At 47.8% G+C, this 19,707-nt stretch overlaps 1 protein-coding gene across 2 annotated transcripts in view; it reads left to right on the forward strand.

Moving 5' to 3' along the window:
• Positions 1 to 19,707, forward strand: part of RASGRF1 (Ras protein specific guanine nucleotide releasing factor 1) — a 224,258-nt gene that overhangs the window by 118,513 nt on the left and 86,038 nt on the right. For both annotated transcript variants that reach the window (XM_082252999.1, XM_082253000.1), the window contains exons 13-15: positions 1,159 to 1,241; positions 6,132 to 6,380; positions 8,209 to 8,585. In XM_082252999.1, the coding sequence (XP_082109125.1) occupies positions 1,159 to 1,241; positions 6,132 to 6,380; positions 8,209 to 8,585 (709 nt within the window). The remainder of the gene's footprint in view (positions 1 to 1,158; positions 1,242 to 6,131; positions 6,381 to 8,208; positions 8,586 to 19,707) is intronic.

Below are 19,707 nucleotides of genomic sequence, written 5' to 3' on the forward strand. Positions count from 1 at the left end.
GGATGCATCATAGGCAAGCTATATGCGTTTCATGGAGTGTAATCCACTTCCTCAGGAGCAGATGCATCATATATTACTGTAGCATAAAAATTATAATATTAAATAATTAATAATGATAGGGAAGGGATATAGTCATCCCTAGCCTGGATTGTCTCCAGCCAGTGTACTTACAGTCCGGCAATAATGTCAACACATAAGTGTTGTGGGCAACAGACCACTAGGGGAATGGAAGATAGATTATTCCTTCAGTAGGCGTGAACAAAGCCTTAGGTCCCCTTTAGACTATAAGAGCCCTTTCACACTGAGGCACTTTTCAAGCGCTTTGGCGTTTAAAAAGAAAAGCATCTGAAAAGCTTAGGAAAACCTATTCCCAATAAAATCAATGAATGCTTTCGCACTGGGGCGGTGAAAAATATCCTGCAATCAACATTTTTGGAGCGCTAAAAAAAAGCACCTCAAAAACGCCCATCCCCATTGAAATGAATAGGAAGCGCCTGAAAAGTGCTTCAAAAGCGCCTCAAAATGGTCCTTGAAGCAAAAGCGCTCAGCAATTTATGGGCAGTTTTCAAGCACCTCAGTGTGAAAGGGCTCCAAGTTGTAAATGTATAAGAGCTTTTTCACACTGAGGCGTTTGAAAACTGCCCATAAAACGCTAAGCGCTTTTCAGGTGCTTTTGAGGCATTGGTGGTGCACTTTTTTTTTTTTTTTAAGGACACGTGACTCAAAAACCGCTTCAAGAACCATTTTAACCACTTGCCGACCAGCCGCCGCCTATATAGGGCGGTAGGTTCCTGCGAATCACTGTACCTGTACGGAGGCTATGAAAGCAATCAGGTGACCCAGAACTGGGAGTCCCGGGTCCCTATCGTTAGTACGAGACCCGGGACTCTGTGAGATCCCAGTCTCTGTGCTTGGAGCACTCTGTGTGGCGCGCTCCCAACACAAAGAGGGACACACATATGTGCGACACCATGGAAAAAGACTGAACTTCCATGAGGCCACATATAGGCGTGCGATCGGTGGGAAGGGGCTGATGGGTATATATGTTTATTGTCATTCTGTAACTGCGTTCTCCTGGTCTTCATAACATTTGTCCATTCAATGTATCTCTGTGGGCCATTCTGTGCTCAGACAAGTGACTCTGACTCTTCTCTACAGTGTGTGGACAACATCCGCTGTAATGGGCTGATGATGAATGCCTTCGAAGAGAACTCCAAAGTCACCGTACCCCAGATGATCAAGTGAGTGAACAAGAAAATTAATTAAAGCGGTTAACTAATATTTTATATCATGGTTTGGATTTGCATTACTAACTCCAAGCCCCACTAGTGCCTTTCTATGCCTCATCATAACTGTTGTTACTGCTGTGCTGACACATTGGCCACCTGTGATAGGTGATGATAAATACAATGTTACCGGTTTCATAAAATGAAAAAATAAAAACAATTTTGAAAGAATTTTTGTAGACTTTAGAAAAGCTGATGGCAAAGGATTGAGAAAATACAAGAAAAAAATATTAAATCTTTTCTTAAATATGTTGAGGATGGGTAGAACTATAATTTTAGACTCATAAATGGCCTAATACTATTTTCATTCAGTTTCTTTCACACCAGAGCGGTTTCAGGCAATGCTGCATTTTTAAAAAAAATAAATTTACTTTTACAAGCGGCTGACTGGTGATCTTGGGCAATACATGTATCAAAAGTATGGAAAATTCCCGATTACTAGTGCAGAAAGTGAAATTGTACATCAGATAAAGCCTAACTGTCCTATGTGAACAACGTAGGCCACTCCATGAAACTGAAACCATGTAGTCTGCACTCATTGCACCTCAGTATACGGTGTGCAGGGCTTCCTTAGGTTCCTTTCACACTTGTGCAACCTGAAAGTCGCGTGACTTTGCTGCGGCTTTTTTCCACGATTTTGACTCGACTTTGGCTGGTTTTGAAGCAATGCCTTTGTAATCGAGGTCTTTGGACCTCAAGTCGCATCAAAGGTAGACCAAAGTAGTGCAGTGACTACTTTGAAGTTGCTGCGACCTGAAGTCGCACAGATATGAACGGTTCTCATTGGAAATCATGGGTAGGACTTGCCATGGCACTTAGCAGTCCCAAGTCGCAGGGCAAGTCGCACAATTGTGAAATGGGCCTTAGCCAGTTTCAAATAATATAGAGAAAGGGTACAGAGTAGATAAAGCCGGAGTGGGAAGGGAAGTGGGTTGGAGCTTTGGGGTCAGATAGAAACCAAAATGTTGTTGATGAGAATGGGCAGGAAAAACTGGGGTAAGAGAAGAAGGGCGATGGCTCAAAAAAACAGGGTAGAGGATTGGTTATAAGGGGTAAAACCCACCGATCCTAGAGCCTGAATCCTCTTTCAGGACAGGAGGATATTGCTCATAACAATGTAGTAGGGTATGACGACCATGAGAAAGCTAGTAATCATTTCTATTCTTGGGGGTACATTAAATCTAACCAGTTTATCTTTGGGTTTAAGTGAAACCAAATTCTCCATGATGCATGGCGGTCAGGTTCTCCTGGACCTTCGAGCCTCATAAGGCCAAGAAAGGTGGAGGGGGCTAGCTTCCACCACAGTAGAATTCATACTGTGACAATTATTAGCTAGTAAGGATTTCTATTCTTCGGAGTACATGAAATCTAACCAGTAGAACCATGTTTTCCTAATGTTTTTTTCCTTGAGTTTAAGTGAGGAGGTTTCAGATTCTCCAGGTTGCATGGCGGCCAGGTTCTCCTGGACTTTCGAGCATCAGAAGGCCAAGAAATGTGTACAGGCTTGCTTCCACCCTAGTAAAATAACTGTGGTGACTATGAGGAAGATGGCAGTGATTTGTATTCTTGGGAGTACATGAGCTATAACCAGTAGAACCAGGTTTTCCAAGGGTATGTTGACTATCGGGAAGCTAGTAATGATTTTTATTTTTGGGAATATGAGAAGTCTAATTAGTAGAACCATGTTTTCCTAGGTTTTATCCTTGTGTTTAAAGAGGTTGTAAACTCGTTTAAAATTTTTTTTTTTTTTTTTACAACCTGCAAGAGAAAGACATAATGAGCTAGTATGCATCGCATACTAGCTCATTATGAAATACTTACCTTAGAACGAGCCCCCGCTGTGCCGCTCTCTTACCTGTATGACGAGCGACATGTTCAGTCGCCCGTCTTCCGGGATCGCGGTATCCGGTCATCTGATTGGCCGGAGCCGGTGGTGACGTCACTCCCGCGCACGCGCGCGGGAGCCGACGGTCACGGCACGGGGCTCTGAAGGAACGGCACGATCAGCCGTTCCTTCAGAGCGCATGCGCCAGTGACGTCACTGGCTGCATTAAAGGTAAATATCTCCTAAACCGTACATGTTTAGGAGATATTTACAGTACCTATAGGTAAGCCTTATCATAGGCTTACCTATAGGTACAACTTCCTGAGGAGGGTTTACTTCCTCTTTAAGTGAGGATGTCATGGAGTCATGTTGCATGGAGGTCAGATTCTCTTGAAATTTCAAGCATCATAAGGCCAAGGAAGGTGGAGAGGCTATCTTCAACTGTAGTAGAATACATAGTCTGGTGGCTAGGAGGAAGCTAGTAATCATTTGTATTCTTGGGAGCACATGAAATCTAACCAGTAGAACTGTTTTCCAAGGGTATGGTGACTGTGAGGAAGCTAGTAATGATTGTTATGATTATTCAAAGTCTAATTAGTAGAACCAGGTTTTCCTAGGTTTTTCCCCTTGAGGAGGTCCCGTTCTCCATGTTGCATGAAGGTCAGGTTCTCCTGGTCATTCAAGCATCATAAGGCCAAGAAAGGTGGAGAGGCTTGCTTCCACTGTAGTAGAGTACATAGCAAATAAAAACAAAGAAAAGGGCGCACCAGCCTAGCGCATTATCCTCAGCGGGCTTTTAATAACATAAGTTTAAAATCAGCTACTCACAAACATGCAAAATAATCCAGCATATCAATTCCATAGAGCAACATCCTTGTTAAAGGTCCAATGTCTCGTGAAGACGAAGGGCTGACGCGTTACGAGGCCGTGCCTCTTCCTCAGAGCCTGAAGGCCATGACTGAGTCCATGGTTTAAATGACCCATGACCCTCAAGGTTGTGGGAGGAGATACCGCCCTTGTGGGCGTGGCTACACAGCTAATTACCCAAACCATAACATAGACTTCTATTGGTACAACACTCTACAGATCTATATGCTGAGCTTACACAATGATGACCATTTGCACATGACCTTCATAGCAAATAAATGATAATAAATAAGTAAATGCTAGTGGTGCTCAGCAATTTCAAAACAAAGCAAATGATCCTCCTCACACAGGAAATGCACAGCACCAAGGGACAGAAATCACAGTGTAACTCACAGCAATTGCTGATCCTTCCAGTAATAACACAAAGATCACCAGATACCCAATGCCTGAATAAGTATGCATGATCTATATAGAAGGCAATAATATAGTGTGCCCGTGGAGATTGAAATAACTGCTGCTATATTCGGTGGGCCCACTGAAATCTAACCAGTAGAACTATGTTTTCCAAGGGCATGGTGACTGTGAAGAAACTAGTAATGTTTTTTATTATTATGCGAAGTCTAATTAGTAGAACCAGGTTTTCCTAGGTTTTTCCCCTTGAGGAGGTCAGGTTCTCCATGTTGCATTGAGGTCAGGTTCTCCTGGACTTTCAGACATTATAAGGCCAAGAAAGGTGCAGAGGCTTGCTTCCACTGTAGTAGAGTACATACTCTGGTCATAGGCGTGCGCAGCCTATTAAATTAGGGTGTGCACCCCAAAGCTCAAACACACGTGTTTGTGTGTGTCTACATATATATGACCCCAGAACATTTATCTCACTGCCGGCACATTGAAAGGCAAGTGCCTAAAGACTTCTCTTATGGCAGAGCCAGTAAGAGAGATTTTTCCCATCTTCCTACCAACACAAAAGTGATAATGTTAATGTACATGGGGTGATTAGGGTGTGCCCAGGCACACCTGGCACACCCTGTGCGCACGCCTATGACTCTGGTGACCATGAGGAATGATTTTTATTCTTGGTAGTATGTGAAGTCTGAGTAGAACTGTGTTTTCCAAGGGTATGAAGTCTAAGAGGAATGCTGCAGGTTTTAATGTTTGTATAACCTCAATGGAAAGATAGTCCATCTTACATAGTGTGTGAACTGACAAAGAATTTCTCTCTATAACCATTCCCCTGTGGCTGAGTAGGACTCCGGACCCTAAGCCTAGGCCAGTGATGGCGAACCTTGGCACCCCAGATGTTTTGGAACTTCATTTCCCATGATGCTTATGCTATTATGATACTTAAGTACACTGCAGAGAGCTTGAGCATCATGGGAAATGTAGTTCCAAAACATCTGGGGTGCCAAGGTTCACCATCACTGGCCTAGGCTGTAAATCCAAGTCAGTACTATGTCTTGCCACCTCCTGGAGCAAAGTACCACCATCTCCTTCCCCATCATTTAGGAGTCCAATGTCACTTCTATGCCGTCACTGACACTGAGGTCCTGGCACGCGACCAGTGGTGTATTTTGGTTTTATGCTGCCCTAGGCAAGACTAAAATTGGGCGATTTCCCCCCCCCCCCCCCCAAATGAATTTGCCCCACTTCTTTTTTAACGTATGTGACTCCCTCCAAAATTGAAGGACTACAAGTCCCAGCATGAACCCCTGAAATGAGAGAGAAAGAGAGAGGTAGAGAGAGGGAGGGGGGTGGGTGAGGGGGGTGAGAGAGAGGGGGGGTGAGAGAGGTGGCTCTAGCAACCAGTGGCCAATAGAGTCTCAGGGGGAGGGGGGGGGCGGCTTATTTGCTGCCCCCCCTGCAAAGTGCCGCCCTAGGCCTGGGCCTTGTTGGCCTAGGCCAAAATACAGCACTGCACGCGACTGTTAAATAGTGGCAGTGGAGCTTAGTGCCGATAGGTGGTGGGCCTTAAGGAAAACTTGCATCACAGTAATTGATTTACAAAGCAACCAAAACTTTTTTTGTCTTTAGCAGCATTGTTATTTTACACCCGTCATAGGAAAGGTTAATTTGCAACATTTTCAGTACATTAAAGCTGCATTTGCAAAGCCTTGTGTAAGTACAACCTCAAAATCTGCATTATTTTTTCACAGGTCGGACAGCAGTTTATACTGTGATGACATAGACATCCGGTTCAGTAAGACGATGAACTCCTGCAAGGTCCTGCAGATACGCTACGCAAGTGTTGAACGCTTACTGGAACGTCTCACTGATCTGCGCTTTTTGAGTATCGACTTCCTCAACACGTTCCTTCACTCCTACCGAGTCTTCACCTGTGCTGATATTGTGCTAGACAAGCTTATCGCTATCTACAGGAAGCCCGTCAGTGCCATTCCTGCCAGGTGGGGGCGTAATAAAAGATCCATTCCTCCAGAAATATCCAGCCCACTACCTACCAACACATAGTGACCCCCCTGAAATCAGTGTGATTGGTTGGTGACCATCTAATGTCTGTTTTAGGGGTCTCCGCTATGGCCCGCTTGCCACATCCGTCCCGTTGCATGGTTTTATTCGGCCCGCAGCTTGGGTCAGTGGCATATCCTCGGTGTGTACTGATTGAGGAATACGGCATAGGGCATAGGCTGCCTATGGTTTCTGCTTCTAATCGAACAGGTGTCAGTGGCAAATAATAACCCCCAGCATTGGTGTCAGTGGCTTTAATAATAGCCCCCAGCATTGGTGTCAATGGCCTTAATAATAGCCCCAAGCATTGGTGTCAGTGGCCTTAATAATAGCCCCAAGCATTGGTGTCAGTGGCCTTAATAATAGCCCCCAGCATTGGTGTCAGTGGCCTTCATAATGACCCACAGCATTGGTGTCAGTGTTGGCAATATTAACCCCCAGCATTGGTGTCATTGGCAGCAGTAATAACCCCCAGCACTGGTGTCATTGGCGGCAGTAATAACCCCCATAATTGGTGTCAGTGTCCACAGTAATAACCCCCAGCATTGATGTCAGTGGCAGCAATAATAACTCCCAGCACTGGTGTCCTTGGCCGCAGTAAACACCCCCAGCATTGGTGTCAGTTGCAGCAATGTTGCAGCAATGATATCCCCAGGCATTGGTGTCAGTGGCAGCAACAATAACCCCCAACACTGGTGTAATTGGCCGCAGTAATACCCTCTAGCATTTGTTTCAGTGGCCGCAGTAATAACCTCCATTAATGGTGTCAGTGGCCACAGTAACAACCCCAAGCATTGGTTTCAGTGACCGTAAAAATAATCCCAAACATTGGTGCCAGTGGCCGCAATAATAACCCCCAGCATTGGTGTCAGTGACTGTAATAATAACCCCCAGCATTGGTGTCATTGGCAGCAATATTAACCCACAGCATTTGTGTCAGTGGCGGCAAAAAATCCCCTCCCCCCCAGCATTGGTGTTAGTGGCAATACTACTAACCTCCCCAAAATACTAGCAGCCATTGGCAACGTTGTTACCCCCCCCCCTCCCTTTTCAGTAGGGATCAGTGGCAGTACTATATAACCCTCTGCATTGGTGGTCAGTGGCCGTATCCTGCAATCCCCTTCCATATTGATGGTAATTAACAGTAATATTTAACCCTCCTCATTGGAGGTCAGTGGCTGGGGCAAGGAACATGAACACAGGCCCTTGGTAGCTCTGCTTGTTAGGACCAGTGTGTTCAGTGCCCAGGTTGCTGCTGTGATAGAGCCTCCCTGTCACTCCCTCCAGGCTGGACACAACCTCTGCCCTCATACACCACCTTACCTGATTCTGCTTCCTCATCTCTCAGCTGTTTATCATCCGCCTCCCTCTTTCCTCTGCTGCAGTAGACAAGTCTGTAGGCCCCACCATCTGCTCACCAAGGCCTTTCCACAGAATCCTCCAGACAGGGATCTAGCACCATCTCTCCATAGAACTGACATGGGCATTCATTTACCTGGATGTGCAGAGAAGTAAAGCTACAGGAAGCCATGCCCCGATGATGTGGACCACCTACTATAGCAATAAGGCAGTAGAAGATAGTGCTTTGTAGACCAGGCGCCATGTTCCATATGTTCTAGCTGTAGTTGAGATTGCTACCAGTCCATGTTTCTGTATGACTAGTTCTAGAGACTTTCCACTCACTCTTGACCCCCGGGTTCTATGTTTGCATGCGGCACCGAGACTAGGATGACACCTCTTATCTTATTGTTTGTCTTTTTTTCTCAGGTCTTTAGAACTCCTGTTTGCAAGTAATCAAAATAATAAACTTCTGTACGGTGAGCCCCCTAAATCTCCCAGAGCTACACGCAAGTTCTCCTCTCCACCACCCCTGTCCATCACCAAGTCCTCATCGCCCAGCCGTAGACGCAAACTTTCACTCAATATTCCCATCATTACTGGTGGAAAAGCGCTGGACCTCGCCGCTCTCGGATGTTCTCCAAATGGATACTCAAGTGCCTGCCCTGCTCCTCCTCCATACAGCAAGACCACTTTGGACATCAATAAACTTTATGTGTCAGGAAGTTTCCCGAGCAAAGTAGGAGAGGGTGAGGAGCCGCCTGCAGAGAAGGACGAGGAGCCGGTAACACAGAGGCAAAGTAAAGGTGAGAGAGAAACGATCAACTCAACTGATAATGTCATTTGGCCCTTTCTCACCCATCTGACCAATAGAATTTTACAAGGTGGCAGTCTAAGATTTACTGAAATAGTGTTTGTGACCAATTTGAGATACTTTGCGGTTGTTTTACTAAATTTTACTAAAGTTTACTAAGTTTTACTAAATAGCCTGTTCAGTTTGCAAGGGAAGTTTTTCCTTCGCTCATTGAATGTGGTGAAAATATACTTTGCAAAGAATATCCAGTCGTGTGCAAGGCAACAGCATTTTTGCTTGCCAATGATTGGATAATGGAAGTCAGCAGAGCGTCAGCGCATTCACTAAACTGAAGAATACATTCCTTGCACAATAAAAATTCCCTTGCAAAGTGAACAGGCTATTTGCCAACCAGGGCCGGTGCTTCCACTAGGCAAACTATGCAGCCGCCTAGGGCGCATTGCCACCTAGAGGCGCAGCCATGAGTCGGCACTCTCTCTCCATCATTAATGATCCTTGTGAGCTGAGGGGAGAGGCGGCAGTGGGCAAGGAAGAAGGGACAGAGGAAGATGATAGGTGTCTGGGGCAGTGGCAGAACTACCAGGCCTTGGCTTTCCACCGCTGTTTGGGGGGGCCCCAATAGGCAGGAAGGGAGCCCACCGGAGTGCTGCCTGCATGATGATCCTCTTCGGCTGGAGCTGAGTGGCCTAAACCCCGAGCAGGAAGTGATACTCTGCACTGAGCTGGTAGGCAGCCGTTCACGTCCCTGGGTCGATATTAAGCAGGGAGCGGAGGAGAGCAGAACCTGAGCCGGAGCTCGGCACCGACTGCTGATTCTCCATCCACTATGAGCCAGTTGGAGCCGTAGGGAGCACTGTGGTCCAGGAGAGGAGCGTCCTGGGAAAAGGAATCACGGTGAAGGAGGGCAGAGTGTGGATCATTCTCTTCATACTGCCCAGTGGGTGTCCCCAGAACAGGGGATCGGGGTCCCGGGGTGTGACATGGAGGATCCCTGGTGTGAAAGGGAATCGGGGTCACCAGGTTTGCCATGGTGAATGGGAGTCACCAGGTGTGACATGGGGGATAGGGGTCACTGGGTGTAACAGGGGTTCGGCGTCACCATGTGTACCCTGAGGAATTGGGGTCCCTTTGTGTGCCATGGGGGATTGATGTCCCCTGGTGTGACATGTAAAAACATCAGGGTCTCTCCGAGTATGACATGGAGGAACATCAGGGGCCACTGGTTTGACATAGAGGAACATTGGGGTCACTGGGTATGACAGCATGACATTGAGGAATATTGGGGTCCCTGGGTGTGACATAGAGGGACATAAGGACATGAAGGAATATGGGGGTCACTGGGTATGACAGCATAACATGGAGGAACCATCATATCAGGGTCACTGGGTATTACATAGAGGAGTTTTTAACCCTTTCCCCTTTTTATTTTTTTGGCACCGGCCCTGCTGCCAACTCTATTATATATGTGCAAGATGTTAAACTGTTACTAAACCAACAACAGTAAAATCAGTCTGTATATGCAGTAAAGCATGCTTGTTATACTCACTGTGGAACCTGAGGGGTTAATCCTCTGCAATGTGTAAAAGACGGTTTGATCCTGTCTTCTCTGATCCTCCCCTTCTTCCACTGTCCCCAATCCATCTCCTGATAGAACAGAGCTTTAGGAGTCCGGCTGCACATGCTCAGTTTAGTGTGTATTGCTAGAGAGTTTTTATTAATTTTTTTTGGGGGGGGGGAGTGCATGTGATGAGCACAGGGCCAATCACACTGTCCAGACAGATGGTCAGGTGTGCTGCATCCTGATAGGACGGCTCAGTGCAGAATGAAAACTCCTCCTAAAAGCTTTTAACCAGACAATGATAGAAGTCACAAGACTGCTATATACTGCGGATGAGAAAAGGGATTTAGCAGTTTAATTTTACTAAAAAAATTGCATTTCCATGTTCTGTGTAGTGTGGGAGAGCGGAGATAGTGACTGCAGGATCTGGGTTTAGTAAAACTTTAATATAATGCTACATTAAAGTTTAAACATGTATTGCACTACCACATAAGAATAAGTAGGGGGCACTACTTCTAGGTCTCACTGGCTTTGCTGGGGCAACGGGAGCCATTGGTTCCCAGTGCTGTCAATCAAAGCCAATGACAAGGGGGCGGTGTCAATAGATGCAGCAGCAGGGCTTGGGTGCGAACACGCATGAGTGCCCCCATGGGAAGCGGCTTCCCACGGGGGGGCAATGGACAGAGAGGAGGGGCCAGGAGCGCTGTCTGGGGACCCGAGAAGAGGAGATTTGCGGCCGCTCTGTGCAGTTCCATTGCATTGCATTGGTCCCCAGTGCTGTCAATCAAAGCCAATGACAAAAGGGGCGGGGCCGAGTCCCGCTGTCTGTGTCTGTGTCAATAGACGCAGCAGCAGGGCTTGGGTGCGAGCACGCAATTTCATTGCACAGAGCAGGTAAGTATAGACATGTTTGTTTTTTTTTAGTTTTATGACTTTAAAGTGGTTATATAGCCCCCCCCCCCCCGTTAGGTTTGTACCTATAGGTAAGCATGTAACAAGGCTTACCTATAGGTACTGTAAATATCTTCTAAACTTGCACCATTTAGGAGATATTTACCTTACATGCAGCCAATGACATCATCGGCGCATGCGCTCTGAAGGAACGGCCGCCCGTGCCGTTTCTTCAAAGCCCTGTGCCGTGCGTGACCGGCGGCGCACGGGAGTGACGTCATGCTGCTCCCAGCCAGTAACATAACCAAAGTCTGCAAGACCCTGAAGGAAGATGGATGCGGCCTTCAGTGGGCTTTGTTTGCAGGTAAGTGTCACATAATGTGCTAGTATGCGTTGCATACTAGCACATTATGCAATTATTTTGCAGGTAACCAAAAAGAAAAAAAAATTCCAGGCTTTACTTGCACTTTAAGAAAAAGGTTTTTCATTTTTTTTTTTTTTTATTAATATTTAATGTTGGGTATATGTTCAGGTAATATGTTTAATGCATTACAGCCAATAGAGGTTACAGTTTTATTTTTTTTGTTTTTTTTATATTTTAGAGTCCATTCACACTGCCGCGACTTGTGTGCCATCAAGTCGCCCCAAGTCGCTTGACATAAAAGCAATGTTAATTAATGAGTGCTGTCTTAATTGGCACTACTGAAGTCGCTCCGACTTCAGAAAAGGTTCCTGTACTACTTTGAGGCGACTTGTATCCGACTTGTCCCATAGACTTCAATGGGAGTCGCCTCCTTATCTTATTTGAAGCGACTTGTTATCAGACTTTCCAGGAAGAAGAAGGAAAATTAACCAGGCATTCCCCACATTGCAGCCATGCCTACAGTTCCTATATACCATTATCTCTGCCTGGTCTGTGTGAGTGGCACTGGTGGACACTGATTCGTGGCACTGATTCCTGGCACTGGTGGACACTGATACGTGGCACTGATACGTGGCACTGGTGGACACTGATTCGTGGCACTGGTGGACACTGATTCGTGGCACTGATTCGTGGCACTGATACGTGGCACTGATATGTGGCACTGGTGGACACTGATACGTGGCACTGGTGGACACTTAGTGTGAGGAAAGGGATATGCAGTGTAGTTAGGGTACTATATACCACTATAGTTAGATTCAATAATCTAGTTTCTGTAGGGAAAGTGTTAAGTGTCAGGGTGACCGTAGTGTAGTTTAGGGTGAACTGACTCTGATTGCTATGCCAGGGTGACCGAACTCTTCCATGTCAGGGTGACCGCCATAAGAAAAAGATAATTTCTCTTACGTCCTCCGACAGTCGCCGCCTCTTCATATTCGTCACATATGGGGTATTAGACTTTGCTCCGAAGGAGTAGCTAGGCAACAGAATATGTTAACAATAAAGCTTTAACATATCCCACCCTCAAGGGGTGGTCCCCTCAGTCAATACCCTCCTACTTCCTGCAACCATATCTCAGTTTTAATGTCTAGCTTGTCAGGAGTGGCTGGCTCTCTCTGTGCTGGGACTTTCTGATCCCAGACTCTTTCTTCTTTTTAATATTTTGTTTGAGTTTTCTCTCTACCTTTACTTAGCTGTTATTTGTGTCAGCATTAGTTAGTTCTTCGGACGAAGAGGATCATGCGGACTGGGTCTCGGGCTGATCCCCCTGGTCGCAGGTCGTGGGTCAGTGGCTTCCCAGTCTGCCATCGAGCGTTCAGCCAGGTAACGCTCCTGGCACAGTGAACGCCCCATCCCTGTTCGGTGCAGGGATGATTGGTGAGGTGGCTACCTCACTGGACGCTGTGCGGTTTCTTAACCTCCATTATGTGCGTCTTGAATAGCGACTCTCCCTGCCTCATGTGCAGCGGCTTGTTCGCCTGTGCGGGTTCCCCACGCCATGTGAGGTAAGTGTATTTATGTGGGGACCTGTCTGTCTGGGGGGGTCTCAGTCTGGGACTGTGTAACCTGCCTTTAATCACACTGCTTGTCTCCCTATCTCTCGGCTGCATGCTGTGGGCTGCAAGGGGGGGGGGGGGAGCTGTATGACACTGTGTGTGTCAGGCTGGGCAGTGTGAGGTGCTGTGTGCTGTGGGGCATGTTTTTTCTTGGCATGTTTGGGCATATACAGCGATCGCTGCGGCGATCTAACATGTATCCTTATATTGGGATGTGATGTGTGTGTTTTTTTATGCACGGTGGAGCAGCGTTTTCGGCGCCAAACGACGCCATTTTACCGGCGCCCGCTCCGGCCGCATGGTTTACATGCACGGCGGCCATTTTCTTGTAGCCTCCATAGGCTTACATAGAGCGCCCTGGCAGCATCACTTCCTCTCTCCTGGAATACCGATCGAGGCAGCAGCAGCAGCGGGGTCTCCTCAGGTTTTATCCTTCTGTTCTTGTTATCCATTGCCTGTACTCAGTTTGTATATTCCCTGTGGGGGTCTCATTGTGCCTGAGTGTGGTGCGGTGGGCTGCGCTTGCCGCGCTTGCTAAAAGGGGGCAGTTAACCCTTGGTTGTCTGGCATTACAGGGGCAATGGATTCTCAGGAGGGCAAGTTTCCCACAGTATTGGTGGAAAGCCAGGGGACCGCTGTTTCCCCCCCAGGGGGGGATTTAGCCACTATTGTGGCTGGCCTTGCTGCCCAGGTGCAAATGCTGGTGGCTGCTCAATCTACTAAACGGCCCAGAGTTGCTCTGTCCTCTGATTCTGAGGGTGAAGGTGATGGGGCTGTTCTGGCAGGGACCCCCCTATCGGGGTCCCGCTCCTCTCTTGATCTAGTGGGGTCTGAGGTAGAGGCTGAAGTTGAGGGGGTTGATAATTCTCCCCCTGGCTCGCCTGAAGAGCTTGCAATCATGGATGAGTTGATTGCTTCCATTAAGCAGACGTTACGTTTGCAGGACGAAGTGTGTCCCCCCGCTGCTTTGGCGGCTTATGGGACGCAGAGAAAACGCAGGACGCCGCAGGTTTTTCCCTGCAATGCTGATTTTCAGCGCGCTGTTAAGGATCAATGGCGCGATCTGCGCAAGCCTTTTGCGGTACCAAGTAAATTCAAGCTGCGTTATCCTTTCTCGCCTGCCACTGATGAACGGTGGTGTATGCCTCCGCCAGTGGATCATGCAATTGCGGTTTTGAACAAAGCCACTGCGATTCCTGCAGAGGGTTCCCCTGTTTTCCGTGATGCCACGGATAGGAGACTGGAGTCTCTTGCCCGTCATACTTATTCTGTTACGGGCTCTATGCTTAAGGCTCTGTTTGCTTCTCTCATGGCGGCCCAGGCGATCGCAAGTTGGACGCAGATGCTTAGGCGCGTCCTAGTGGCCGATTCGGCCTCGGCGGCGACCCTGGATATGGTGGATCAAATCCACCAGGGTGTCATGTATCTGTGTGATGCGGACCTGGACCTGATTCCGTTGGCTGCACGTGTGCACAGCGTGGCGGTGTTGTCTCGCCGCCTGGTTTGGTTGAAATGTTGGTCGGTGGACCAATCTTCACGTAAGACCTTAGCCAATCTACCTTATGATGGGTCTCGCCTTTTTGGGGAGTCCCTGGATGTGTTGATTAAGGGGATCACCGGGGGTAAGAGCACTCTCTTGCCCCATTTCCCCAAGGCTAAGGGGGCTTCTGGGAAGAAGCATGCAAATTTTCGGCCCCCTCAGGGGTCCTTTCGTGCCTTTCGGCCGCACTACAAGGGCAAACCGTTCAAAGGCCAAGGCTCTCAGAAGAAGCCCTGGTCTGGGAAACAGAAGTCCGGCCAATCCGGACCTGCAGCCCATAACAGTTCGGCCTGAAGGGGCGCCCTCACCCGGTTTTGGGGTGGGGGGACGCTTGCTCGGTTTTCTTCAGCCCTGGTTGGCCCGTGTGCGGGACAGATGGGTTCTGGAAATCGTTCGATCTGGTTACAAGATCGAGTTTCTCTCTCGGCCGGAGAGCAGATTTTTTCCCTCAAATCTTCAACTGTCTCCAGAGCGACTGCGGGATCTGCACCTGGCGGTGCGGGACCTGAGGGCTCAGGGAGTGGTGGTTCCGGTGCCTCATCGGGACAGATTTCTGGGGTTTTATTCCAATCTGTTCACCGTGCCCAGGAAGGAGGGCAAGGTTCGTCCGATTCTGGACTTGAAGGCTCTGAACCGCTCTGTGCGGGTTCGCAAGTTCCGCATGGAATCCCTGCGCTCGGTGGTGGCTGCCCTGGTTCCGGGGGAATTCATGGCCTCCATCGATTTGAAGGATGCGTACCTTCACATCCCCATATTCGAGGGTCATCAGAGATACCTTCGATTTGCCATTGCGGAGGATCACTACCAGTTCGTGGCGTTGCCCTTTGGTCTCGCCTCGGCTCCGCGGGTCTTCACCAAGGTGCTTGCACCGGTTCTGGCATTATTGAGGGCCCAGGGCATTTCTGTCCTGGGGTATCTGGACGACATTCTGGTTCGGTCTGCGACCAGACAGGGTCTGGAGAAGGACCTGTCTGTCACAATGCAAACTCTGCAGGAGTTTGGTTGGACGATAAATGTTCCAAAGTCGACACTGAGTCCGTCGGTTCGTCTCCCCTATCTGGGAATGATACTGGACTCGGTGCAGGCGAAGGTCTTCCTGCCGGAAGACAAACTCAGGACTCTTCAGGAGGAAGTCAGGTCCCTCAGGGACGTTCCACACTCGTCTCTGCGGACGTGTATGAGATGTCTGGGATTGATGGTCTCGGCCTTCGAGGCGATTCCTTTCGCGCAGTTTCACACGCGGGGTCTCCAAGCGGAGATCCTGTCCAAGTGGGACGGGCGACCTCAATCTCTGGATCTTCAGATCTCGTTGAGTCATCGCACCAGGGAAAACCTTCTGTGGTGGCTCCAGTCCCCGTTGGTGTCCGGGGGCAAATCGTTTCGTCCGATCTCGTGGACGATAATCACCACGGATGCCAGCCTGTCGGGCTGGGGTGGTGTTCTGGGCGTTCTGTCCGCCCAGGGGACCTGGTCGGAGGGGGAGTCTTCCCTCCCGATCAACATTCTGGAATTGCGTGCGATAAGGCTCTGTCTTCATCGCTGGACGGACCGGCTGCAGGGATGCCCGGTTCGGGTGCAGACGGACAATGCCACGGCGGTGGCCTACATCAACCACCAAGGGGGCACCAGGAGTGCCCGAGCGGCTCGAGAGGTGGCCGACATTCTGTCTTGGGCCGAGACTCATGTCCCGGCGATAACGGCGGTTCACATTCCGGGAGTGGAGAACTGGCAGGCGGACTATCTGAGTCGCCAGACCCTGGATCAGGGGGAATGGTCTCTCCACCCGGCTGTCTTCCAGATGTTGTGCGCGAAGTGGGGTCTTCCAGATGTGGACCTGTTCGCGTCTCGCCTCAACTACAAGGTGAAGAGGTTCGTGGCAAGGACGCGCGACCCTCGGGCAGACGCGTCGGACGCGTTAGTGGCCCCGTGGCATCAGTACAGGCTGATGTACGCGTTTCCACCGATTCAGTTGCTGTCCAGGTTCCTTCGCAGGTTACACTCGGAACGCAGCACGGTGATTCTTGTGGCACCGGACTGGCCTCGCCGGTCCTGGTACGCAGACCTCGTGAATCTGGCGGTCGACGCCCCTTGGCGTCTGCCTCTTCGAGACGATCTACTGTCTCAAGGACCGATTTACCATCCTGCTTTACAGTCGCTGGCTTTGACGGCCTGGCTGTTGAGACCGAGGTCCTGAAGGAGAAGGGTCTCTCTCCAGAGGTCGTTCATACTTTGATCAACGCGAGGAAGTCTTCCTCGGGGAAGGTTAATTACCGTACTTGGAAGGCCTATTTTGCCTGGTGTGAGTCCAGGGGGTTTTCACCCCGCACGTACTCGGTTTCCCGTGTGCTGTCTTTCCTTCAGACGGGTGTCGATCGGCGTTTGGCGCTGGCTACGATAAAGGGTCAGGTGTCTGCGCTGGCCGTTCTGTTTCAACGTCCCGTGGCTTCCAACTCCTTGGTTGGCACTTTTATTCAGGGTGTGCGGCATCTGGTTCCTCCTAGGAGGGATCCTTTGCCCCCTTGGGACTTGAATCTCGTTCTATCTGTGTTACAACGTGCTCCTTTTGAACAGATCAGGGAGATCTCGTTGTCTATGTTGTCCAAAAAGGTCGCCTTTTTGGTGGCGATCACTTCGGCTCGCAGAGTGTCGGAACTGGCGGCTTTGTCCTGCAAGTCTCCGTACCTGGTTGTTCATTTGGATAAGGTGGTCTTGCGACCTAATCCTTCTTTTCTGCCGAAACGAGTTTCGGAATTCCATCTTAACGAGGATATTGTTTTGCCTTCGTTGTGCACGAAGCCTAAACATCCAAAGGAGGTGAGATTGCACTCTCTGGATGTTGTTCGGGCGATAAGGGTTTACCTTAAATCGACTGAGTCTTTTCGTGGGACGGACTCCTTGTTTGTTCTTCCGGAGGGTCCTCGGAAGGGCATGGCGGCTTCGGCCTCTACCATCGCCAAATGGATCAGGCAGACCATTGAACAGGCCTATGCTTTGCAGGGGAAGGTTCCCCCTGTGCCTGTGAAGGCGCACTCTACTAGATCTCTGAGTACGTCTTGGGCCTGCCGTCATGGGGCTTCTGTAGCCCAGGTGTGTAAGGCGGCGACTTGGTCGACCGTGCACACTTTCACAAAATTCTACAAAGTAGATGTTCAGGCATCGGCGGATGCTTCCTTTGGCCGCAAGGTTCTTAGTGCGGCTGTTCCATAGGGTCCCTTGTTGGGGACTCCTGGCTGTTGGGATAGTTTTTTTGTATCCCCTGGTTTTTTTGTCTTTTCCTGGGTTGTTGCTCCTGTTGAGCACTTATTTTTGCTGTTGCCCAGCTGGTTTCCTTCCTTTGGTAAGGTTCCTTTCTTTGATGTGGAGACTGCGTTGCCTTTCGGCGCGGATGCGTTTCCCACCCCTCATGTTTGCACTGCTTTGGGACGTCCCCATATGTGACGAATATGAAGAGGCGGCGACTGTCGGAGGACGTAAGAGAAAACGGAATTTTTGTAAAATCTTACCTGTAAAATTCCTTTCTCTGAGTCCTCCGACAGTCGCCGCCCCCGCCCCTCTTTTGGGGTTTGAATGTATACTCTACTGCTATTCCACTAAAACTGAGATATGGTTGCAGGAAGTAGGAGGGTATTGACTGAGGGGACCACCCCTTGAGGGTGGGATATGTTAAAGCTTTATTGTTAACATATTCTGTTGCCTAGCTACTCCTTCGGAGCAAAGTCTAATACCCCATATGTGACGAATATGAAGAGGCGGCGACTGTCGGAGGACTCAGAGAAAGGAATTTTACAGGTAAGATTTTACAAAAATTCAGTTTTTTCTTAGAATTATTAGTAGAGCAGGGTTGTGGCTCTGCTCCTTTTACACCTGGGCGTTTTTGTTTCAGGCGTTTATTGGGCTTTTTTGTGGACGTCTTTGGAGGCAGGCATGACATCTGAACTTCTGTGTAGGGGTATATACACACACACATATATGTATATATACACATACACGCATATAGGTTTTAAAAGGAGCGGAACCCTATCCAAGCGCTAATTAAATCATTTGCAGGGATATGGTTCCGCTCCTTTTAAAACCTATATGTGTATGTGTGTGTGTGTGTGTGTATATATATATATATATATATATATATATATATATATATATATATATATATATACATTTATGTGTGTGTGTATATATATATATATATATATATATATATATATATATATATATATATATATATATATATATATATACCCCTATACAGAAGTTCAGATGTCATGCCTGCCTCCAAAGACGGCCAAAAAATGCCCAATTAACGCCTGCTACAAAAACGCCCAGGTGTGACAGAAGCGGAGCCACTACCCTGCTCTATTAATAATTCTAAGAAAAATTATCTTTTTTTCTGGTTCTGGACATGCTACAGAGCTGAAACTTCACAGGTACACTTTTAGACCCCCCAGACACTAAATCCAAAGAAATCTCATTTTTTTTTACTTTTTTTAATTTTTTTCAATAATTGTCTCTCTATCAAAAACGACAATTTTTAAGAACTTTTTTTTGGTGGGTAATGAGGAAATGACAACACATCATATTCTGATTGGCCAAATACAAAGTCGTACAAAGTCATCTATCATACAAGTCGCGCTAACAAGTCGCCGCTTATGAGGCGACTTAGAGGTCGCGGTAGTGTGAAACGGCTCTTAAAGTTGCACTTCTGTTTGTAAAAAAGCAATATTTTTGTTTATTTATGAAACTTGGTTTTATTTATAAAGACGTTCCATATATAACAATGGCTAAATCTGTGTCTGTAGTGTGTGTTAAAAATTTCACACCAGAAATAATAATCTGGTATTAGATTTTCTACTCCAGGAATATATAATGAGTTTGGAAATTCTAGAGAAATGGTTAAATAATGCATTCAAATTCAGATTTTAGTTTACTAAAATACTACTAAAACAATTCAGATGACTAAAATACAACTAAAACTAAAATGGCATTTTTGTCAAAAGACTAGGACTAAAACTAAATCGAAATTTGACGTAAAAATGAACACTGCTTTCCTTTTATATCTGTAAACTAAAAATATTTTGTGGGGATTAACCACTTCTGAACCAGAAAGATTTGCCCCCTTAATGACCAGGCCATATTTTGCGATTCAGCACT

Source organism: Pelophylax lessonae, assembly GCF_965119305.1.
Source record: "Pelophylax lessonae genome assembly, chromosome: 4".
In the NCBI taxonomy this organism is placed as follows: domain Eukaryota; kingdom Metazoa; phylum Chordata; class Amphibia; order Anura; family Ranidae; genus Pelophylax; species Pelophylax lessonae.